A 25034-nucleotide genomic window follows, 5' to 3' on the forward strand; every position below is an offset into this window, starting at 1 on the left:
ATGTTTACCTGGTAATCAGGTTTTGTAAAGTAATCTAAATTAGAAATGTGATCCAGAAAGATGTTGAATTCTTGAGGAAGGTGTTTCAACATAAGTCTGTGCTCATACCTCTCTTTAATGGACCCCACTTGCTCCTAGGAGCAAATAACAAAAAACGTTAGCATACCTTTGTTCTCTGCTGCACACCCTCATTGCCATCTTTCAGCCATTCAAAACAATACTAACCAGAAAGACAGGAAGGCAGTTCTTAATCAGATAGCAAGATAAGAGATTGCCATCAGTACATACACAAAAGTAACATACTAACTTCAAACTGAATATGAAAAGCTGTTCACTTTTCTTCTGTGCTTGAATGCTACCTGATGTCTTTAGACATTTCAATCCTTCTAAAGGGCCTGCTTTAAAGGTTAAAATATCTCGTTGCACCATCTGAAGCCCAATCGCTTTCTGGTGGTCTGCAATTTGTCACTGCAGTACATCATAGAAGAGCAGTAAATCTTGCATACTGTAAGATGAGCAAATCAAAACCAAAAAAAGCTACCTATAGAGCACACTACAGGAGTAACCTTGTTTCAGTACAATTTCAGGAGAAATTGAAAAAATTAATAGTAATATGCTAATTAAATACCATTGTTTCCTGGAATATCTCACCTAGGATAAGTGACAAAAGAGTACTGCATATTAATTGATTTTTGTTCATCAGCAAACAAGAAATGCCTACTTCCCCACTAAACCAGTTCATAGGGCTTGGTTGTACTTTCTACCATGAGATCAGGGAAAAGAATACTAGAAAACACTAAAAATAATAATGTTTAAAATAACAAAGCAGTGATTCTTTGTGGAATCTTTATTGTGGCATTTGCTTGCAAATAATTTCACTCATGCTCTTTGGTTTCACTTCCAGGTTACCTTATCTTTTATTTTTCGCCAAGGTAGTTGCCCAACCACAAACTCCACCAACATGTAAAACAGGGACCACAGATCGTCATGTCGACCCATTTCCTATGAAAAAGAATTACTCTAATGCATCTTACAGACACAAGACAGAAGACAGATTCTTCACTGTTGAATTTACACTACTATACATAAAAATTCAAATAATCAACACTGTAAATAAGTTGTTAAAATAGACTGGTTTAATTATAAGTAGGAATGGACAATTTTATTTCCATAAAAGATACAGATAAAAGTTGAAGTATGTTAATTACACTAGAAGAGCTGTCTAATATTAAGAAAACATAGTAGAGATAGTAGAGATTATGTATTTTACAGAACTCAACACTATAAAACTTGCAATACAACTAAGCAACGATAATCATTAATATCACTTATGCTATTTTTACAGAAATCTTTTTACTCTCAATTACTGTAAATTACATCACATTTTCCCCAAATTTATATATACACACACACACACACATATATATAGTATAAATACAAGACAATGTACCAATGGACCAGGATACAAAACAAAATCAATAGCAAATACATTTCTGCTTTCAGTTACGTCAGATGGATATGATACAGTTTCAGATACTCACCCTGTTTCTATGAGCATTGATTGATGCATATCGTACTGTTCCCCGAAAACCAGCAACAGCTCGTGGCTATTAAAGAAAAACAATAAGAAAAAATGACTGTCAGAAAGAAGCCCTCTGAACAGTTAAATATGTATCTATCAAGTGGGTGTGGAGCCACAACAAATACCATTTTAAGACTGTTATATTTCAATTTGCTGTGTTATCTCCAAGTTAACAGTGGAAATTACATAGGCATCAGAAAGCAACATATCATCATTTCTTAAATCATACATCCATCAGTATTTGTTCTCCAGATGCATCGTGTCCTGTTTAGGACATGCATCAAAAGAAAATAATCTGTATGAGAGAAATATTTCTCTTTTTCTTTTCCAATAATGAAATATCTCCAGGTATTAAATAGTAAAAGTCTGAGTCTCAAAATTTTGACAGGATCTAAAACGTAACAATTACTTCCAGTTTGCTCAATGCACCAATATATACTTGGCGCAAGTAGGTGCTTATCCAAGTGTACAAGCAATATTTTCCCATACTATTTGCTGAATCAGCAAACAAATAAATTCTGAGAAATTCCAAGATTAAGTACAGCCACAGGTGCATCTCCCAGCCACAGCACGGAAAGCTGAGGCTGAACAACAAACAGCAAGGGTTTCACAACTGGCACTAATTAAAAATAATAATTAAATAATTTAAAGAACCATCTGTCTATCTATTATCTAAATGATAATAAAATATATTCTAAACAATGAAAAAATTACAAAGTAGTATTATTATTTTGCCTAAGCCAGGTATGTAATCCATTCTATCCCTCTTGATCAATCATTCTGTATAGAATAAAGAGAACTGCTGGAACTGTGAAGTTTACTTTCCTTTGTACTCTTTTCTTCCCAATCAATAATTCTTTTTGTCTCTTACAACACTGAACCTGACAAACTTGACCTCTATGTCAATTCTTTAAAAATTACAAAATTCTGTACAATACATTGAAAAATCTTGATATACACAGAAAGATAATCATAATACGAAAACATTGCCCTATTAATAAAATAACAGTCATATTGAGAGCTGTCATTTAAGTATATCAGGAGCAGCCATTATTGTCAGTAACCCTATCAATTAAATCCTGCAGCAAGGTGCTTTAAAGTGATCTAACAGCTCATATAATCAATGTCTGTTACAGTGATACAATGAGAAATATATTAGTATTAGTTAAAGTAGAAAGTATTTTCTAGGACATTTTTTGTACAACCAGGATCCATTACTTTTGAACGCTGATCTCACTGCCATTCTTAATTATACCCATGAAATTATTTGCCTTAGAAAGAGGGAGAGTTCCAGTGCTTTCTATTATCTCAGGATCACCTGCCAGGGAAAAGAATGCATGATATATATTTCTATATATTAATTTGTGAAATGAATTCTGAATTCTTTACTTCATTGAGGATATCTAAATCCTTTCCCAACCTGAAGAGCTACTGTCCTGAAGAGTAGCCATAAACCTGATCTAAAAGGATTTGTAACTGTGTTACATTTTAAGACACATTTAAATACATTGTAGTAATGCAGTTGACCGCTGTTTAGAAGTGGTATTACAATGCTATTCAACATTAAATTAATTATACTGTGTTATTTACAAGAATTATGGGTCTGGTAGCCCAAAGCATGTTCACTCGTTCACAAGAGAATTTATAGACTTCTAAGTATCTGCAAAACTTCTCAAACTCCTTCATAGCTCCCCACACACCTTCCATTTCACATAGAGAATGAGAAGCATTCAAGATAACAATAGTAACTTCCTGAATGATTCACTACCTTTTTCTAATTTAGTGGCCTCTCTGCTGCTACTCATGTTGATTTGTTTTTCCCCAAAGTTCCAAGTAAAAACTGAAAAATATTCTTGTAGAACCACTTTTATAGCCACATCTATCAGATCCCAAATCCAAGAAACTTGTTACCAAAGCAAAGGAAAATTTCCTTGTTGAGGGGGAAAAAAACAACAGCAACAAAAGAGGAAAAGGAAAAAAAAGAGGTTGGTGGCATTTTTATCATTGAATATTTGGAGCACGTGGCTGCAAAATGCATTTGCAGTAAAGATATGATGAATTTCACGTTTCAGTGCATCTGTGAATTCCACTGACATCCTTGATTAAATGGATCACATTATGTTCCTTCCCAGGACAAATTAAGTAATTAACTCTTATATTTTTTGTGTGTATGGGTTTGTTGTTTTGGTTTTTTTTTCCCCAAACTCGTTTCCTCCCTTCCCCTTCCCTCCCTTGAAAATTAGCGGGTTTTAGTGGCTTTTTTTAAGTCTGCTTTTTCACGTAACACCAGTTCTCCCTGGATGTAGCTCTGTCCCAGAAACATTATGAAGGAACTCAGGAGTTACTAGAAAAGGGAGCTACTGTCCCTAAGCACAATTTCTGCAGATTCATGAGGGACACTAAGCTTACAAAGCTGCCCACATCTGCTGGTTCTTTGGTGGGTCAACAGTGGAAGCAAATCATACTCCTTTAACACAGTTCAGTAACTCTAGAAATGCTCTGGGCAGTGTTGAAAATGTTACATGGAATAGAAGGTAGTTTTACACTAGTCACAGAAATGATATAATAAACACGAAAAAAAATAGAACAATAACGGCTTCCTTCTTATTTTATCTGACACACTACAAATACCTTCCTACCAGTCAATGAGCGATCATTCTTAAGTACCTTTAGGTTTTTAGATTGAGAAATCAGCTCAGGCAATGAACATTACCTTCTCAAGACTGTCTATAAAGCTGAATTGTAAAGCTAATATGAGGATGAAGAGAAGCAGCCACTCTGTTTCCCTCTGTAAAGAATGCTCTTTTCTGTTCATCCATTGGGGATACAATTTAAGGATTTACCTTTCTTTATACCAAATGGCACGTTCTCATCACCCCCCTTTTTGGTGGATATAAGCTTTGCAATTTAATTCACTGCTTAGCATGCATTAGCATCAGTTTAAAGAAAATGAACCATCCTGAGTAAGCAAATATCAGATAGCTGAAAACACAATTGCCTTTACAACAAGCAATAAATCACAAGTAGTTATCACTCTATGTACAGCTTTTCAAAGCCATACTTCTAGCTCTCTATAAAAACCATTTAAGCTACTAGTAACAGAGTACTCACAGCCCTTATTAAACCATCTCCTACCAACGGTCAGTAGGTATTCTGCTTGGTCTCCATTATACCTAAACAAAAGCTGTGATTTCCAAACTGCTACAGAGTTTCAGTAAGTGCTGTGTAAAGAGCTGAGTTAACATCTAGCAGTACAATTTAATTTCGTTATTGTGGATTCTAACAGGCATGTGGTAACAAATCAAAATTTAGCACCAACTGCCTGTGGTATAAAAAGCATCACAGCAATACTTGGTGCATAAGCTCCCAAGCATTTTTAATCTGGAGTATTTACTTAGGTAATGAGATGCACTAGCTGAAAACAGCAGAGCTTTCAAAACTGATGCATAAGCAGACAGATCGGAGGCTGGAAGTGGTAACAACCTACTATATGTCTATCACAAACCTGAATTCATTCCAGAGAAAAAAAATCACACAGGATACATCTTCCATGTGCTTATTTACTTTGCTGCATGCAATTCCTCTTCTTCCTCTTATACCAGGAATTGGAGGAGAGATTACTGTTAAGAGGAAGACGAACTACTTTATTTAACAAGCTAGTGCACTAGAAGAGGATTTCTCCAGACAGAAGAAATAATGTTTTTCTCATCTCCAGAAGAAGAAAAAAAAAAAAAAAAAAAAAAAAAAGCTTTTTTAATATTATCTTAATCCCCATGTTCTTAGCAGACTTGAGAACTCAGGAACTAATTTTTACTTGTTTGTAAATTACATTACAAAGTTGCTTTAATCCAGTAGTAGACTTATTTAAAGACTGAAGAAAAAAAAAAAGAAAAAAAAAAAAAGGCTGACAAGTTAATGTATATTAAAAAAAAAAAAAAATCCGTTTCCTTTTTAAACCATTCATAATATATTTTCATAGATCAGAGAAGTTCACAGCTCTGAAAGAATTAAAGACTAGAGATTCTGTTTTCATTTTGGTTTGCTTTTCACCAGGAAAGGAATTCTACTGGATCAAGCCATCTGTCTTTCCATGATAATAGCTTTTAATTTCCAGCAAATAGGGCAGCTCTCAAAGACTTTCAGTTCCTGCAAGTGTATTTTTAATGAAATTTGGTGATTAGAGAACCTAAATTAGTACTGTGACAAACAGACAGGCAATTAACATTCAATAGACATGGCTCATATCCATCTCAACAACCATCAGTTGGTCAATCAGCATTTTAGGTGGCAAGTAAGCAAATGCCTATCCCTAGAATTGTTAGCATCAGCTACTAGGCTCCTGGTGAAAAAGGCAGGGTGTAATACAGAGCTGAAAACAGTAAGATTTAGAGGGCATAAAGGAAGGAGTACATAAAACCACAGGAAAATAGTCAATTTCACCATTTATGGAATAACTTAAGATTTTTTCAAATATCAAATCCTAGTAGGAAATGGACAGTTGTAGCCTATTCTTCCCCAAAGCATTTAAGCACCCTAAGGAAAATAAAGAAAACGCTATATTTGAATATTGAACAGTTATACCACACTTCTGAATTTCTAAATTAAATTGTTCTGATTGCTAGGATATGATATGCATGATCCATGCACCACTGAAAATAAAGAAAAAAGAACAATATACCTCTTAAATAAAAAAAAATTGTACTACAAGCATTAAACCTTTTCCATAATGCAGCAATTTATCAGCCTTTTCCTTCCAGCAGAATATTAATAGATTATAAACGCTATTTTTCACCCAAACCACAAAGACTCTTCCTCTCAATGAAATTCCCATCTTTAGGTGTTTGGCTTTTTTGTGTTTTATTTATTTATTTACTTTGTGTGTGGGGGGGTTTTTTTGTTTTGTTTTTCATTTCTCATTTCATCATTGCAAGAATATTCCATAGAGATGTTGCAAAATAATATCACACTGCATGAAATTAATCTATTCACTCTACTTGTGTTACCCTTTAACTTGACTCACAGCGCTAAATTTTTTTTTCAACTCTTACATTAACTCACTGCCTGCCTTTTTCACACACAACACCAGCTGGATGATTTCCTTCATTTCTTCTTTGACACTGATTCAATCAAACTCACAAGAATCCTGCTCAGTGGTTACTAAAATTTCAACATATACATTTAAAGACTGTGTCTTAAGGAGCTGTCGTCTTCATTTCTGAAGGAAGTTATGGCAGAGTAAATAGCATTACACTGGTAGATATAACAGCACTTTATATAATGTGCTACTTCAGAAACTTCTGAAACCTAACAGTCTAAAAGAAAATAATGCCTGCACAAAACTCTACAAACTAAATCCCTAGTCTTTCCTGTAAATTAGCACTAACTCAGACATGCAGCCTCAAAGGATTAGTGTTACAATTCTTCCAACTAATGCAGATTTCTGCTTACAGAAAGCAATGACACAACCACACAACAACAAAACAAACGGCTCTTCACTTAGTCTCTCCAGTGAATAACCATTAGGCAACATTTCCATTTAGGACATTTTGACATAAAAATTTAAGGCTTCTTCTGAGATTCAAGAAAAAAAATAAAAATTAACTACCTTCCACTCTGATCAGCTCAAAGACCATGAAGAGAACAATTAAGGAGTACATAGGAGATTAAGAATGAGGCTGCATGTTTACTCCTTTCCATATGATATCTCTGATTTAAAATAGGAATTCCTTTACTATATGACTTAAACTATAAAGATATACAAAGCTGTAATAACTCAGTTCAGACTCTTAGAACTCCATTTACTGAAACAAAGCTGGTTTTCTTTAAAGTACTACATTTTTTTAATAAGTTCTTAGCCATTAAATACTTACATCAAAACTTAAAAGGAAACCTTGCAAACTTCATCTGTTTTAAAAAATTCACATAATGTAGTCTAAGTGATGCAGATTTAGTGAAGACTAAAAGCATAGTTTTAGATTATTTATTCTTCAAACATTTCCTTTGTTCTACAGTAGCAAAATGTAGAAAACATAATGTTATAGACATAAAAAAGCAGATGCGACTGTAACAGGAAGGGACTGTCAGGTTTCCAGAAAATAATGCTCTCTTCCAACACTGCCTCTGAATCATTACTTATTAATAAAAATATTTATTTTAGAAACAATGAACATACAGTAAAGAGTTTTTCACTCTTACCACAGTTCTATTTGGCAGCTGAATTACATCACATTAATCTCTACTGTTCCTTCTTCTGTTTTTATTTGAGCCACAAGAGCTGAACTGATTGTTGCTAATTGCTGTAGAAACACACGATCAGAATATCATTCCAATAAACTAAGATTCATAGCATACAGATATTATATTTTCCTTTATTTTCTTTATTACTACTTCTTCACTCTGCATCATTTCACCATGTATTTTTTCCCTAAATGATTTATCTGCCAACAGCCTAAATATATACTGCATACGAAAGCTAGAAAGGAATATTTTATAGATAATAACTTATTAACATGGTTTATTTCTTTCATCAGCTTCCCTGCAACCAGAATATTTCTATGATAATAAGGAGGATTGTGCAACAGTATAATTAGTTAGGTACAAAAGTAATAAACAGAACCTTTGCTGAGCCTAAGCAAATGAACCCTATAAGAGTGTTGCAAAGCCCTGCGGTGCCTTGCCTGAGGAGCTGCATAGCTCCTGCTCCATGCCAAGAGATGCTTCCTGCTAAGCTCAACGTGTACGTAGCACCTACAACTAACTACCAGGACACTCCTTTGTCACCTTCCTCACTTGCAGCCTAACAACACAGCAGCGCAATCACTAGTGAAACTAGTGAAACAGGACTCCAGTAGCATCACACAATAATGACAACCAAAATAGAAGGGTAAAATAGAAGAAACTGTAGGAAATGATAAAGAAATAATCAAGTGATTGCTGAAAATGTTATCAGAAGAGAGAAGGCACGTGGATGAGTTTTAGAGACGTTTACAGAAGTTTCAATGCGCAAATAGTATGTTTTACTGACAACTTGAAGGTAAAATGAAGTGAAGAAGGGGAATTCAACAGTTTATTGCAAATATAAGTCACAACAGATGTTAAAGACAGGAAAGTGAACTGAGGAGTATGAAAAGATTTTAAGAAAAATAAATATCTTAACTTGTTTCGATGAAAAAAATCCATCTCGAACTAATCACATCACTGTGTAATGTAGTGTTACAGACTGAAAGAACATCAGTGGGAAAAGATAGCATAAGGTAAATGCCAGCAACAAAGTGCTTCTTGATGGGATGAAACAACCACTGAACAGCATATTTAACAAAATGATACGGACCATTACCCTGCTGCAATCTGGCGTTCAATAGATTTGGACAGGTTTGGAAGAATGGCTTTTTCAACCAGTTAACATATTTCAACACATTTAATATTTTAACATATTTAGCCAATTATTTGCTATATACTTTATATGACACAACTCCCAGTAACATTTTGGTATTATTTGGCGTATTTTTCATGCAATCCACTGCCATTTAATACTGTATTTCTAAAAGATGTCCAAGTTGTTCTTGAATCTTGCTTCAATTGGTGTCACTGAAAGTAGAGAATGTATCAAGGACTGCTGAATATATAATGCATCTTCTTACCTTTTACATAAAATGGAAACCTAATAAATTTTACGACTCTTGAAGCTGACTGCAGTGCTGCCTATTCTTTAAACTTAATGGTGGGTGGGTAAGCGTGCCTTAGCTTAATCTGAACTTTCACCCTAAGCACAGTTCAGTAGCTATTCTTGAAAACTTCACGTGTGTAGTCTCTTATTTACTATAAAAGCAAGCTAAGTACTACCAAGGAAAAGCTGTTGACACAAATTCTTAATAGACACTGGGGCAAACATAGAGAAAACAACCAGTTTTAGCTGGCACTGTCTACGGGCCACCTCTCTGGCTTTTTTTTTTTTTTTTAAAGAAATGACACTGTTTGCAGATCAAACTATAACAGCATTTACTTGAAAAGAATATTGAGAAGCATGTATGAGTATCAATCTTTAATGTCTGTGGGTCCAATCAGCCTTCAGAGAGAACAAAACATTCACAGCAATCGTTTTTCTTGCAGCACTACGACTTCATCACTGCTTCTTTAATTCTCTAAATCATCTCACTTTCTTGCCCATCTTAAAAAGCATTTAATCAATGCACTGCCTAATCCTTCATTACCATGAGAACTATGTCCCATTCTTACCACAGAAATAAACGATCCATAACTCTACCTTCTTATGCCAAGAAGACAAGAAGTTAAGGTAGAGTAAGATGGAAGTATTCTCTAGTCCTCCTCAGCAATCAAAATCATTCAGAATATTACAGGAAATGCCATGTAATTCAAATACGTAACACTTCAAAATCTTCATAAAGTAGAAAAAACAAACAAAAAATCCATACGAATAAGAGTATGCATATACTCATATATATATTCTCTCTCTTATGTATATTCTCTCTCTGTATTCTCTGTATTTAACTGAATTAAGACAGACTTCGAAAGCTTTCAAAATGTATTTAATCTAAATATGATAGGTTTTGATATTTACCAATACATTCCTGTGCAGCATTCCAGAAGGGTTGTTGTTCGGTTTTGCGTTTTTTTGTTTGTTTGTTTTGTGTAGAATTCAGTTTCTTAAAGTAATTTCCAAGGACACCATCTGTTATTGTCCAAAAGTGAAATTTCAAGATAAAAATTAACTTGCTGGAAAACCCTCAGAAACTGAGAGTGCAAAGGAAAGGCAATCAGCCTTTAACTGGTCTTGTACAAAAACATCTGAATAGACTAATGTGCTTGTCTTTTGACGTGAGTAGTTTTGTAACCATTTGCCTAGAGAATAAAAAGATCTAAGCATTTGCATTCACAGCTGCCTTCAGTGTTGTTTTTTTTTTCTATTGGTCAGGCTGCACCACTACTGCTGTATCTTCTGCTTCAGCAGGTCTCACAGTTCTGCTACTGTCTGCTTACTCAGTGCTTCACAGTATCAGTAAAAAGCACAGATAACTCCTCAGAAAATACTGGTGGACTCTTATTTCCTTTGGATTTAAATACTTCTGTTAACGTTCAAAGTAAGAATCTTGTGACTTCTTTAATGCAAAGCCTAACAGAGAAACTGTACTACATTTCCTAGCTGTTCAAACAGGTCACAACTTCTAGCTCGGCAAGGTTGAAGATTTCAAATTTCCAAATAAAACATGGCAATTTAGATCTAAAATATTTAGATCTGAATATAACATTAATGTATTTTTAAAATATATTTTAAATAATTACTGGGAAGTTTACACACTTGATATTAAGATCATGCTAAATGAGAATGAGGACTCTGCTGAAGTAGTTAACAACCCAAAATCTATTCACTGGGAGGATAGGAGGAAGTTGAGGAAAACAGTCATAGAGTAACTCTTCCTTTGACCCAAGAAGCAGGCCAGCAATTTATTCCCCACACCATTTGCTCCTTCCTTAACAGCCTATATCATCTCCAGCAATTCTTATTCTACTTCCCATATGTGTTTTTCACTCTTTGAATCTTCTCAGTTACCAAAAAAGGTTCCTGCCATCAATCCCATGTTGCCTTATTGACCTACATTCTAGAATTTTGTTCTACATCTACACAAAATACTTGCATCCTAGTACTGTCTCAACGTGAAAAGTTTTCTTTCAGAAGCCTATGTATCTCTACTAGTCAGATACGTCTCTGGTAAGTACAAAGGGAACACCTATCTTTTTCCTTCCCCCCCTCAGTGCTGCTCTAGTTATAAGAGATTACAGTGTCAAAATTATAGATAGATTAAGATGAATAATTACTTCAGTTACACTGTAGGGCACTGCAATGAAAAACAAAAGGCAAGAGTTGTGTTGTTACAAAACAAAGCTATAATAGAATATTACTGTTATTACTCCTGTTTTCTGAAACTAGTACCATTGTGCGTGCTTACATGTACATACTGAATTACAGAATCTTGGGAATTGCTTTCTTTTCAAAATTAAGGTCTGTTTAAAAAGAAACATTAGGGGCAGACAAACATATAGAAGACAAGAACACTGATAATTAGAAAAAAAGAAGTTTAAACTACTTAAATTGTTTAGCTCACCTTTCCAACAGCAGCAGCCACTCTGTTGGTCTCCCCTGCTCTTTGCTTTCATTGCAATGTCCAGCATTATGGCTGAAGGAATAGAGTACAGCAGAACCTCGCTAATTTACCTTACTAATTCACACACCTCATAATTTGCACACAAAACTTTGCCACTTTCCCAACTCCTTAGGAAAAAATCAAATTGAAAATCCTGGACAGGTAGATTCTATCACTCACATGGTTTTACATTAATAAATACAATACACAATATTGACTATTCATTAGTCAACGAATCATTCAACAGTACAGTATTCGTTATTATAAAAACATAAATCAATGAAGACTATGCTTTTCATTTAAACATTACCAAGTATCATGGTACTGAATTGAAACTTGGAGATTTTGGAAGGGACTCCCACCAGTGAATTAGGGAGGCTCTACTGTACTTAAGCTGTCCTCATTGATATTCTTTTCTCAACAATTTTCTCCCAATTGCAACACATGGACAAATACCAACTACACTTAGCTACGTCGTACTAATATTATAATTAATGTCCTATCACTGCTTTAACTATTTAGACCTTCCCTTTCAGAAGGCTATTCAGTTTACTGTTGGGTTTTTTTCCTGCTCACATTTTTTTTGTGTAATAAAGAATATGCATTACCAAGTGAAACTCAGTGCTGATAAAGTACTCTGATACAGATTTGCTTTCACAAATCAAATGATCCAGTACCCATAAAAATCATGGAGTAGACCTGTGCTTCAAGCCAGAAACAAGATTCATCTCTAACTGCCAGACTTTTAATATAACCAATACATCAACTGGCATTTCTGATCTGGGATCATGCTTGTCAAGTTTACGTAAGTTACCAGTTCAATGCCATTCATACACTTCTCCAGAAAAAAAAAGAAAAACAAACAAAAAGAAATGATGTATTACCACATTTAATTAACCACACTGACAATTGATAATTTAGAAAAGAATCTTACTGGTCGGACATCCCCACATGAGTTCGTAAATTGCCGTGCCAAGCCAAAATCCAGCATATAACACTTCCTACAGGTGCTAGGAAAACGTCCCATTGCAAAGTTAGACTAGGAAGAAAAACAAATACAGATATACATTTTTGTATACAATATGTATATTCACAATATAAAATACATGTGTGTGTGTGTAGATATGTTATAATACGCGTACATAGTAACACAGTTACACCAACACAGAAAATCCACGTTCTACTTCTCTACCTTTCCTTCCATATTTTCAGTCCATTTAATTTTCCACTGAATTAGAAGAAAACATTAAGATCAAACACTCAGCTTGCCATATCTGAAACAAAAATTGATTGTTACCTGACTTTATTACTTAGAGTCAACAAATTTTTAGCAAGAATTCTCCATCCACCTCACTAGTTCATATTTTTGGATCTGGTCATTAAAAACAAAAACTACTGACCTATGGGTTAACAAAGTCATCTAAACAAATGCACTAATAACATATACAAAGAATACAGAAAAGAGAGTGCAAACTTCTTTTACATGAGTGAGGAAAAATAAGATTTTAAAAAAAAAACAACTAAAAACAGTAGGAGCTGGAAAGTTAATGAGGATTTATGGAGAAAATTTACTGTGAAAATTCGTTCTGATGTAATTTTTTATTTGCCTCTGTGGATTAACATTCCACATTAAACCTGTAAAACAAAACAAAACACATTGGCTGAATTGTTTCAAGTCTATCTCCTATCAAATCCCCTCAAAACGTATTACATAACATAAAAAAAAAAAGATTGAAATGGTTCTGCGACATGAAATTGCAACTAGACATCCGAGCAAGATGGAACTTACACCAAAATAACTCTGGAAAACCTACTTCTGCTTTTGTGCTAAGGGAGCTCACAGTACTCAAAGTCCGTTATTCCAGATTTCACTTATCTTTGGGAAAATCAGAGCCTTGAAGAACAATGCATCTCATGCAAATCTGAAAAGAGTAATACCTGAAAGAGGTCACAAACCTATGTCTGGACCAGAGGAAGAAAAAAGTTTGAGTAGCTTCATTGCACTCTTATAAGTTCAGTTTTCACAATTTGCTGCAAAATATCACAAGGCAGCAGCAAATATTCAAACCTTAATCTGACCTTTTTGCAAAAGAAAAAGCAGAGATTCCACCAAATAGCACATAGGCAATATACACTTCAACATGAATCATTTGTATCAGATTCCACAGCTACAGCATAGAGCACAACTTCCTAGTTGAGTATTAATGATACATGTGCTACTTTCCTGAACACTTTTTGTCAGTAACCAGTAACTTCTACAAGGGAAAGAAAACAAACTAAACAGGAGAGTGATTACTTGCTGATTAGGATAACCACTCAGAGCTGAAAATTTAAAATAAAAATACACCTTTGGACAAGGGAGCTCTTTTCAAAACACTTTCTAATTTCTAACTAGATAGAAAATCACAGATGGAGCCAGAGACAAGCTAGACATGCTAAACAACCCTTACTGATCCATTTCTCACTATAGACAACAAACATAATCTGGACAATATTTGAAGTGTTCATAAATGTAGCTGTACTAGATGACAAATGTGTACCAAGTAAAGAATCAACAATAAACAGCAAGAGATTGCAATGAGAAATTGCAGGGAAGAATGTACATCAAGTAATATCATTGATTGATGGAAAATCTTGTTGAAGAATGCATCGATTCCACCTTAACAGTACCAGCCATTAATACATATGAGAAGCCAAAAAATATACATTAAGAACTGTAACAAGATAAAAGGAACATTTCAATCATGTTCAAGCTTCACTTTGACGAACTTGAAAGGTTATAATAGATAAGATCCACACCAGAAGACTCATCATTGCAACATTCCAAAAAATTGAAGTGCTTGTTCCTTGCTTCTCATTTGACGTATGCAATTATACAATATGCTACCTCCAAAAGCTTGACCATTTTAGTAAACTGCAAGATAGAAATCTTGAAGCAAAGCTTCAAGAACAGAAAACCTCTCTGACGAAAAACACAAAGCTACAATAGTAAATCCAAGCGTTTGGGGTTCTCCCCCCCCAAAATCTACCAGATTATATATTTACATTTACATACATGCATTGCTTCATTTCAGAGATGGACAGTAAAAATCAATCAAAACTGTGTATTGACACAGGTGTGATCAACACACATACGCTCTTACTCGCAAGACGCTACAGATAAGAGCTGAAGTGTTAACTGTGGTAAACTGCAAGGATGGCTAAGTACTCAAATCAATGATGAAAAAGAACAAGGTTACTGTAATTACAAGCCAACACTAATTAATAGGAAAATTCTACTCTGATGAATAAATATCCGGTTTTCTATTTTCACTTTTTCCTTTTATCACACACAGATCATTCCAAAAGTAACACCTCATTTACTTCAGTGAAAATGACAACAGATACATGCTTCACAATTACACTATTAGATAAAGCAAATTCTCAGTTACAAAACGCTATTTTTCAACATAGTCATTACCATTTGCTATGTTTATTTCTCTAGCTATGAATGATCTAGAGCCTGCATCCCAGGCTTGTAAAAATCTGCCCCAATGGAGATGAAACACTGTTTCACAGCTGCGATGACATCGTTGTTGCTAGAAAAAGGTTGCCCATGGAGTCCACTGTTCATCTGCCTGAACAGATTATAGTCAGAATGTGCCAAATCCTCACTATGCAGTGGCTGGGGTAGGAGAGTCCAGTCAAGAATGGCAACATGCTCCAAAGTCTTCAAAGTGGCATGGAGCTTGGCATTATCATGCTTCAAGAGAAATACTGTCGTCTTCTCTGGCCAGAAGAATCCTTCAGCTCAGTCAGCATCCTGACATAGCGTTCAGAATTGATGGTTTGTCTGGGTTCCAGGAAATGCAGAAGGATCATCCCTTTCCTATCCTAAAGTACAGTATCTATCATTCTATTTGCTGAGAGCTGTATCTTGAACCTTTTCTCGACAGGAAATTATGTTGCCACTCCATGGACTGCTGTTTTGATTCCAGCTCATAGTGGCGATGCTGTGCCTCATCATCAGTAATGATGCTATCCAGGAAACTGTCACCTTCACCTTCTTATTGGTTTAGTAGTTCATTACAAACTTGCAGTGTACTTTCTGGTCCCACATGAGCATTCATTGGGCTCACATGGCATAAACTTTACAGTATTCCAAGGTTGCTAACATCATTTCCAATACATCAGAGCTGATGTTCAGCCTCTGTACAGTTCCCTTGTCATAATCCATAGATTTGTGTGGGTGACCTGATTGAGGTTTTCTTCATTTCATGGCGTGAAAGCCACACATGGCCATCCGGAATATGACTTCTCCTTCATGTCACTGTCGCCACTGCTGAAATGCACCACTGTGATAACATCCGCTGTCTGGTCTCCATAAACATTCAGCAAACATCAATGAATGTCAACGGGTCTAATTTCTTCTACATGGAAGAATTCAATTACACGCTTTGCTTCACACACACTTCCATGTCAGCTGCCATTTTGTCAAACTGCCCCTCTACTACCATCTGTAGCATAGCAACAAAATGTAATGGAGTATTTGTGGGAAGGTTCAGCCCCTACTGCCACGTGACTGATGTTCACCTCTGATGTCATGGGCCAGTATTATAATATGGGAGGCATTACTTTTGCAGCAGCCCTCACAGAACACAACACATAGAATTCTTATTTCTGCAGCCATCCAATGCCCACATATTTGGCTGTTTTGTTTTATCAATCAGACTTACCGGTTTTATGTCCCTGTGCAGAAATCCTACAGAGTGAATACTTTCAATAGATTCCAAAATCTGCCTCCCAAGCCGTAGAGTGGTACTAATTGTGAATGTTCCCCGAGACTGGCTCCGGCGCAGGTCTGCCAAATTGCGACCCTGTCAAATCAAAACAACATTTAAAAAAACAAATTTAAAAATAAAAAAATAAAAAAAAAAACACCCTACTATCAACATTCACTGATAGCATAAGGTCTTCCTATCACATCTTTAGCTATGGTGGTTGACCACAGAATATTCTTATTACTTTTTTTCATATTTAAGGCTAGCACAGCTAACGAGTAGATGTTCCCAAATATCTCCAATATTAAATATATGAATTATTTTTAAAAATATTATTTTAGTATCTTTCTACAGCTAAATAATATGGACCAAAATAATCTCTATAAAACAACACACATTTCTCCATCATGGATGCTTGAAAAAAAGTCAGACAGAAAATACCCACAACTACTTTACACTCTTTTTTTTTTTTTTTTTTTAGTACACAATTTACTTAATGAGTGGCTATATCTTAGATGATTTAACAAAACAGATGAAAAAATATTCACATAATGCAGTAAATACACTCCCATGGCATCACAGAACCGCTGGTCTATCAAAATAACCAACAGTCAACAATATGACTAACAGCTCAATTCTTTATCCAGCGCTATATCCACCAGGACCACCCACTTCTTCATCCTGCATTCCTATTAACCAAGGTCATAGAGGACAATAATACCATAATTTTAAGTGTTAATCACAGATTCTATCCTTTCTTGAAATTTCACTGTTTTCATACTATTTTCACAATTGGGTAATAAAACAAAACACACAAGCAAACATTTGTGCTCTGTTTGGTACACTTACCTGCAACTGCATGACCACATAGTTAAATCTGTCATTCCTTCCACATCCAATAAATCTACAGACATGATCCTTTCCTGAAGGAAGAATAAGAAGAAACAAATAAGCCCATAGCAATGAAAATATGTGTTTTTTAAACCTTTAAAGAAATCTCTATAATTTCTGCAAATACATAAGTGCCAAACAATAACTAACATTGCTTTTTCCATTTCCTCCTTCCACTCATTTAAGTGAAATGGAAAGTAATACAGACAACATCGTTTTATGAAAGATTTATAGCAAATTTCTCAAGATGAAGTTTTGTATATTCATTGCTGCCATTTCCAGTTAATGAATTAACATCTCAAACATTTATGACTCACAGTCACTGTGGGTATGCTGAAGTAACAAGTTCAGAGAAACACATCAGTCCACTTCTTCACTGTTAAACTCATCTAAGAACTCCAATAAGCATTCAAAACTTGGTTTGTCCAAGTAAATCCCTTTTACCTGAAGCCTCAATTCTAACTGTGTGATAAATTCTTTCAAAACTAATTTTCATTAAGAAACTGAAAAAGTGGCAAAGGGACACTTCTTTTTTTTTATATAGGGCCTAAACACATTATTCAAATAACCTAACCCTCTTACACTTCAGTGTAACACCGTGTACCTATTACACCTTTGCAGATACCTTGAGATCCTTAGAGAAAAGTCTCTAAGTGTATAACATCTGTAAGCCTGTGACTGGGGAGGAGTGAGGAGAAATAAAACATGAGTAGGCTGCAGCAAATGGCTATGGCCGTGGAAAGACTTCTAGCCAGAGAGGACCAACAACCATTCCTTAAGTTGCGCTGTATCACTACAGCTAGCTTTGTGGACCACATCAGAGGGAACCCATCATCAAATTATGCTGCAGAGATGTAAATGAGGAAGATAAGAGTTGGTGAGGTTGTGAGACAGAAACCAGCTGAGGGAGTCTCACTCTCGCTGAGTGAGATACGACAAATCTGTCTTCTCTGATGTGACTGTGTGAACAGATGGCCTAACAACATGAATAAATAGAACAACCATCTGTTGCAGCAGATTTCTTTCAAAAAACAGCATTTAAAGAGTTAAACAGTACTCTGCCAACAAGAATTAGGTGACAGCATCATAGGCATGAAAAAGTAAATAAAGGGAACTATTGGTAATTGAACTATAATAGATGGCCATATCAGTCAACATAATCCTCCCTCACAACTATGAGATAAGTCATATAGCTCCTCATATATTTAAGCATGTTTTGATAGACCAGAGTCCTAAAAGAGCTTCTTGGAAGCTTTTCTTTATTCACTTCACTGCACACCTACAAAGTTATGACTCATTCCACTCCTGCAATGAAAGACCACACTGCTCTAATTTTCAAAATTTCTCAGTGCAAAAATAATAGAAAAATACTACAGCCCTGCACTTCTGCCAACATCTACGCTCATTTCAGTTTCACTGTTGCTGTGAAATAATATTCTAGTACAGAAATGCTCTAAAGCATCATCATAGCCATGAGAACGTGCACAGATCTAGTAAAGGCTAGACTGGGACACATTACACATACTTGTTTCTTTAAACCTATTTCTTCCTAACTTTCCCAGAAAATATATGAGATTCTGTGCATTTTTAAATAAATCAGCCTCATACTTAGTGAGAATTCTGAACAATGCAGTCACCTGACACTAGCAGTGAGGCAAACACTTCATTACCCACTAGTCACAGAGCAAACCCTCCAAATATGTGCAAGAAAAGGATTTTCATGATGATTACATTCCGTCTGATTTATGTTCAAAACATATACAACACCCTGAAAGTAAGACAGCGTGAGCCCTTTGAGAACAAAATAATAATTATATGCATATACATACATACCTATATTGAAATGTGCCAAAAAGGGATAGAGCAAGACAAAAGTTGCTATTACTAGAGACTTGCTATTAGAAGGTAGTTACAAAAGTATCCTAAAAGAATAGTCTATAATTTCATATTTTGAAAATCTTTAAGTCTACCAAAGGAAAAAAAAAAGTCAAAAATAAGAAAAAAATATAAGAAGCAAAGCATTTAATAAAACTATATTCTTTGGGAAGCAATGACAAAGTTTTTCTCTACTCCCCACGTTATTCATTTTTATTGGTTTCTTTTTTCCAACAGATTTTTAGCTCTTACTCACTGAAAACTTACGAAAATAGAGAAGTTAATGGAAATAGTTCCTGTGTGTCAAGATCTTATGCAAACTATTTTGCTCTAACATAATCCAACATCTTATTAGATAAAAATTCGTCAAGTACAGATAAAAATACACACACAAAAATCAAGTTACATATCTCTGTGAACTACAGGTCTCGACATATCCATAAAGTTCATCTTTGTCTCATCAGTTACCAAAGTCACTTCCCTGATTATCCACAACATTCATCACCTAAAGTCAGTGCAGTTGCACTATACCGTGCCATCTGAACAGCAATATCTAATGGTCACTTCCAGCATTAAAAGTTACACATCTCTAAATGTTACATTTCTAGACCAATGCTAATACACAAAGAAAACAGACTCCCTGAGTCTTCTTTCTCAGCTGTGTATTAATAGATGTTTTTGTAAAATTTCTTAAAAAGATATGAACATAGGAACAGTTTGTTAACACTATCACATGTGACATACTTGCCCTCTTAAATCTATAGAGGCTGTCAATTTCTGTAGCAATGTGACCTTTGCAGCTGATTAGGCAGCACCATATGTCATGCGCATTTTGTTTTATTCAAACTCAGAGTTCAGAAAAAATCTGGCTGCTGACAGAGACCAATAAATTAGTCACAGTCTTCCAGATTCAGAATAAATTGTTTAAAGAGAAAAGACACTTTTCAAACACTCTTTCTGTTCACATGTTGTGAAAAGCAGGGAAGAGACACCTATGCATGCATACCTATATTACCTGCTTCAGACCTTAAAGTATTAAAGGTACATCGAAAGTGGGTATCCAAAGCTACAATTCTCAATAGTTGAGGAACTGAACCCTAAGAGTATTCTAGATACTAATAATCACTTTTTCTTCAAGTTACAGGATTTAAAACTTGTGGTTTTGGGGTGGTTGTTTGTTACTGTTGTTGTTTGTTCTGTTTCTGGTATAGTGTTGTTTTTTGTTTTTTGGTATTTTTAATTATGCTTCCAATTTCAAGCTTAGAAAACTCTTTACAGTTACTGACAAGAGAAAAAGAAATAGAAGTATCCTTATCACTGGTGCTACATGAAGGACCAGCAATTCAATGCTAGATCAGCTTTTTTGTTTCTGTTTTTTAACCGCCTCCTTTTTCTGTACAAAAAAAAAAAAAAAAAAAAAAAAAAAAAAAAATCTAGAGAAAAAAAAAAAGGTAAAGAGCACAAACATATCCAGAATAAAGTACAGCTGAACACAGGCTCTGCAAGCAATTGCAATTTTTTTTTTCTCCCTTCATTTCATCCTGTTTCAAAGAAAAGGTTAATTGTAGTAAAACTTTCAGTGGCCAAATGAGCAAAAAGAGAATATGGAGAGTACTTACTCAAACTATGACTGTGTTACGATTGTTATTATTATTATTTTTTAAGATACACTGACATGCTACTTCCTGCATAGCCAGGCTATTGTCCTACCTTGCAGTTTCTTCAACACAGCTACTTCCATTTTCAGCACTTGCTTTGGTTGCTGAGCTGACTCGACCTTCAGCGCCACATTCTCCCGAGTAAGCAAGTCCAATGCATCGTAGATTTCGCCAAATCCTCCACCTCCTATTTTTCTTAACTACATTGAAAAAACAAAGACACACACACCAAAAAAAAAAATAATTAGAAAAGGAGGAGAAGTAAGGAAACAAAACATCAATATTTCTTCAAACTGTCTTCCAAACTGCCAACACTGTTTTAACAGATTTTAGATTTATCTAATTGTACCCTTTGCTAAGTAAAGACCTATTGAAAAAAAATCCATAAGTATATGGTTAATTGCATAAAATTTGGAATTCTAGGAAAATGAGTTAATACACGATATCCATCTGCACTAAACTTTCTCAGTTTCATACAGTGTAATAGTACAACTCCCAGCACGAATCTGACCAAAGTCAGCATGCTTAATATATGCTTTCCTCAAATAGCCATATGCTACCCAGAGACCTTCAAAATGTCACCGTACGTTTGTTTCTTAAAATAATCTTCCCCTCAGAAATATAAGTACTGAATAATAAAGGTACAAAAGCTCTTGGGGGTTACTACAAAAAGACCAAATTTTCTATTCTGTGCAGTGATTTACGCATGACAGAAAAAAAAGATTATCTTCAAGTATGTATATTAAATGTTACTTAGTAACTCGTAGTTCCCTAACACCATTCTTATTATCATACATACTAAAGGAACAGATACCACTACAAAATTCATCTGTTTGAGGAGGACGTAAATAGAATGCTCCTGGCATACACTACATTCAGAGTAAATACTGATAGTTGTGTTTTCACTCTGCTCATAGGAGACCAGCCTCTTTCAGTATCAAAACGTCAGTGTTATTTCATATGATGTTTTCATATTGTGAACTCTCCTGCAGCTACCATTCTTCAACTGGTACAGGAGAAAAGGAGACAAGACGAACTTACCCTAGGGAATATACTTACTTTTCATTTTAATTTTTTTAATATATTTTACCTTGAAATGTATGACATGGTTTTCTAAATGTCATTTGAAAACGTAGATTTGCTCAGGTTATATGACTACAGCATATTAAATGTTGTCTAAATATTCTAGAGATCTGGAAAGAGAGCAACACGCTAATTCTGCTAATTCTGAACATTGTCTCCTAATCCAGACAACCAACCATGTGTCCAAAAAGGAAAAAGCACTTAGAAAAACAAAAAAATAGCCTACTCACTTTCTTGCATTTTTCAACCCAAATCAGACCACGTGAAATTTTTATTCTGTATGATTACAACAACACTCAGTAATTCATCATGCATTTTCTGATATCAAGATTTTTCAACCATTGTAAGCAGGTCTCATTTCAATATTTTTTCAATGAGGAAAACAGACTAAGACAACACTGAACAATTTTCACTTGTAGTCTCTCATTGACACCTTTAAAAACATGAATGTGTGGACAGCACACTACATTAAGACTTCGTAAGAAATCCACCTACCTATCCGCTCAGGCTTAAACAGCTAAACACAGGTGTCTACATGACTGTAGTTTTCAGCGTACGCACTAATCTAAGTACAGTGGGGACACTGAAAACTCATGTTAGAAAGATGGAAAAGGATAGAGATGACACAGCTACCCTTGACACTTCAACAGACTTAAAGCAGTTAATCATGTAATTTCAATTTATCAGCTTTCAAACATGGCCAGACTGAGCAAGACTGCCCCTGAAAGGCTTTGTTTTTTTCCTGCTTGTGGGCTAAAATAAACAAACAAGCAACCATATTAATAAACAGATCAATTTCTGTCCTCAGATGAAGTACATCAGAATCATTAGCATGCATCCAATAATCATGGAACACAATGATTCCAGGCACAAATGAACTTCTCTTTGATGGCAGAAAAGTCATTTTACACCTTCTCTGTCACTAGGTCACACATGAAATTCAGCAACAAGCTCACGCTTCCCTTGGTCTTCTTTTCGTTGCCAACATTTGCTTTTCATACACCTTCTAAGTTTCAGCTGCAAGCTGAGCTCTAGTTTACTTAATTCCAATTTCCTCTCAGGCAGCCCAGCCCCTTTTCTGCCTTCTTTTGCTTTTAAGACAGAAGTTGTCTCTTCAGTCATGTTGGTATCCTGCTGTATCTACCCTATGTCTTCTACCTCGACAAGGACGCTGTTGCACTCTTTCACACCTACAACACAGTCTTCCACTCTGCACATAAGTTTCACACATCTCATCTTTGCATTCAGCATCTTGTCTCATTGTCTCCATGCTATTCTCCACTGCTCTCTTTCTACACTTCAAGCCTAAAGCACACCTTTTCCAACTTTTTTTTTTTTTTTTTCCCCTTTGGCTTTTTGTTACACTGCACACCAAACAACGGTCTTAATCCTACCTATAAACAACTATTATTACATTCCAATTTCTCTAGCTCCAAGGGCACAGAAAAGGGAAGATCTAGAAAAGGGAGCCAGCACAAGCTGAAACTGGTAGAGAGAGTGAAACTGAGGGGAAAAAATGCTTTTATAACATCTTTCCTATGTTTACTTCCCAAACTAGAATCATCATGAAGAGTATCTACGTGAAAGAAAATTAATGCTACCTTATACTATATATGACAGGAGACTATAATTTCACTATTTACTCATCTGCAATATTGAGATACGATAAAAGAAAGTATTTTACAAATGCATATGCTCCAATGATAGTAGTTCTGGTTCTATTTACACAACAGTACAAAGCTAACACCGGATTCCTGCATTTTTAAATGAAGTACTGAGAACAAGATAGTTGAAAATATTTTCTTTAGATGAGTTTGAAATCAGCGATGAATCTACAACTCATATGTTCAGCTTCACAGTTTAAAACAAAATATTGAAGCATGGGAGTAAACCAAAGCAAAGACAGTGGTTCAGTGGCCATTACAGTTTATTTGTTTTTTGTTTTTCACTTTTCTATTTAGTTCTCTTTGTGGTTTTGGGTTTTTTTCTTCTGCCATCTGAAAAAAAAAATCTATATGTAACAACATCCTAAAATGATCAGGGGTGTGGAGAAGCAACTATGAGAACTCAGCCTGTTTTTCTCAACAAAAATAGTTAGAATGGATTTTGCATCTCTCCAGATGAAGAATATGAACACTGAAGTAGAATGAACATATTTACCACATAGCCAAAATAGGCACAAAATCAAAGGGATATAAATCAGACATGGATAAATCTTTGCTTCAATACAACAAGCAAAATTTCTTTCTAATTGGAAAAACAGGAAGGTCTGGAAAAAGCATCCTATAAGTAGTAACCAGCCACACAATCTGATTAGTTTCAATAGGATGCTTGATTGATTACCAAAATGGTTGACATAATCACTAGCTAATTGGACTCAACATCCTAACAGGAGGATTTTTTAAAATGAAAAAGAATTGCAGGAAGACATACTTACCACTTTCCATCTTTCTTTGACCAAGATTCCCACAGTGAGGATGTCAGGCTGCTCCCCACCTCCACTCATTGCAACCTCCTGATGTGATGGAGCTGCTATGCCAAGTCTGCGTCAGCAAAAACCATCCAGAACCCAGGAGTGGCTTCCATTTAACCACTGGCTGCAGAATAAGAGCAGAACATAAGGTAACACTGGCATAAAACACAGAAGCAGTTGTTTCTCGCATAGCATGTTAACTAGGTTTCTTGTATCCAACAGTGTCTTGTATTAGACTTACATAGCAACTTCCAGTACAAAAAGAAACCCAAGTATACTGTTCCTTATATATATATTTTTAAGTCTATTGATAAGAATATGAGGGTAATTTCAAACTGCTGTAAATTAAGCGTATTTTTTTTCTAATTTTAATAACAAAAGCTTTTGCTCAACTAAATAATTAACACTTCAATAGATAATTGAGAAATAATAGTAATATATAATAACAACTTAGAAAAAGATATTAGACTAAAAATTACACAATTAAAATTAGATACTTAGAATGGAATTGCAATTCATTCCTAATTTATTGTGATGCCTACCAACTACTTT

At 35.0% G+C, this 25034-nt stretch overlaps 1 protein-coding gene across 4 annotated transcripts in view; it reads right to left on the bottom strand.

The window, feature by feature from the left end:
* TTBK2 (tau tubulin kinase 2) overlaps positions 1 to 25034 on the bottom strand; it is a 69616-nt gene that overhangs the window by 27847 nt on the left and 16735 nt on the right. For 3 of the 4 annotated variants that reach the window (XM_015864699.3, XM_015864701.3, XM_085548898.1), the window contains exons 2-9: positions 24447 to 24606; positions 20979 to 21126; positions 17352 to 17425; positions 16458 to 16598; positions 12677 to 12781; positions 1542 to 1607; positions 910 to 1002; positions 9 to 134 (exon numbers count right to left, since the gene is read on the bottom strand). In XM_015864699.3, the coding sequence (XP_015720185.2) occupies positions 9 to 134; positions 910 to 1002; positions 1542 to 1607; positions 12677 to 12781; positions 16458 to 16598; positions 17352 to 17425; positions 20979 to 21126; positions 24447 to 24515 (822 nt within the window). In that variant the 5' untranslated portion in view covers positions 24516 to 24606. The remainder of the gene's footprint in view (positions 1 to 8; positions 135 to 909; positions 1003 to 1541; positions 1608 to 12676; positions 12782 to 16457; positions 16599 to 17351; positions 17426 to 20978; positions 21127 to 24446; positions 24607 to 25034) is intronic. The other variant, XM_015864700.3, reaches the window with a different exon arrangement.

The sequence above is a fragment of the Coturnix japonica genome, chromosome 5 (assembly GCF_054131305.1).
Source record: "Coturnix japonica strain WE chromosome 5, WE-NBRP24, whole genome shotgun sequence".
Lineage (NCBI taxonomy): Eukaryota > Metazoa > Chordata > Aves > Galliformes > Phasianidae > Coturnix > Coturnix japonica.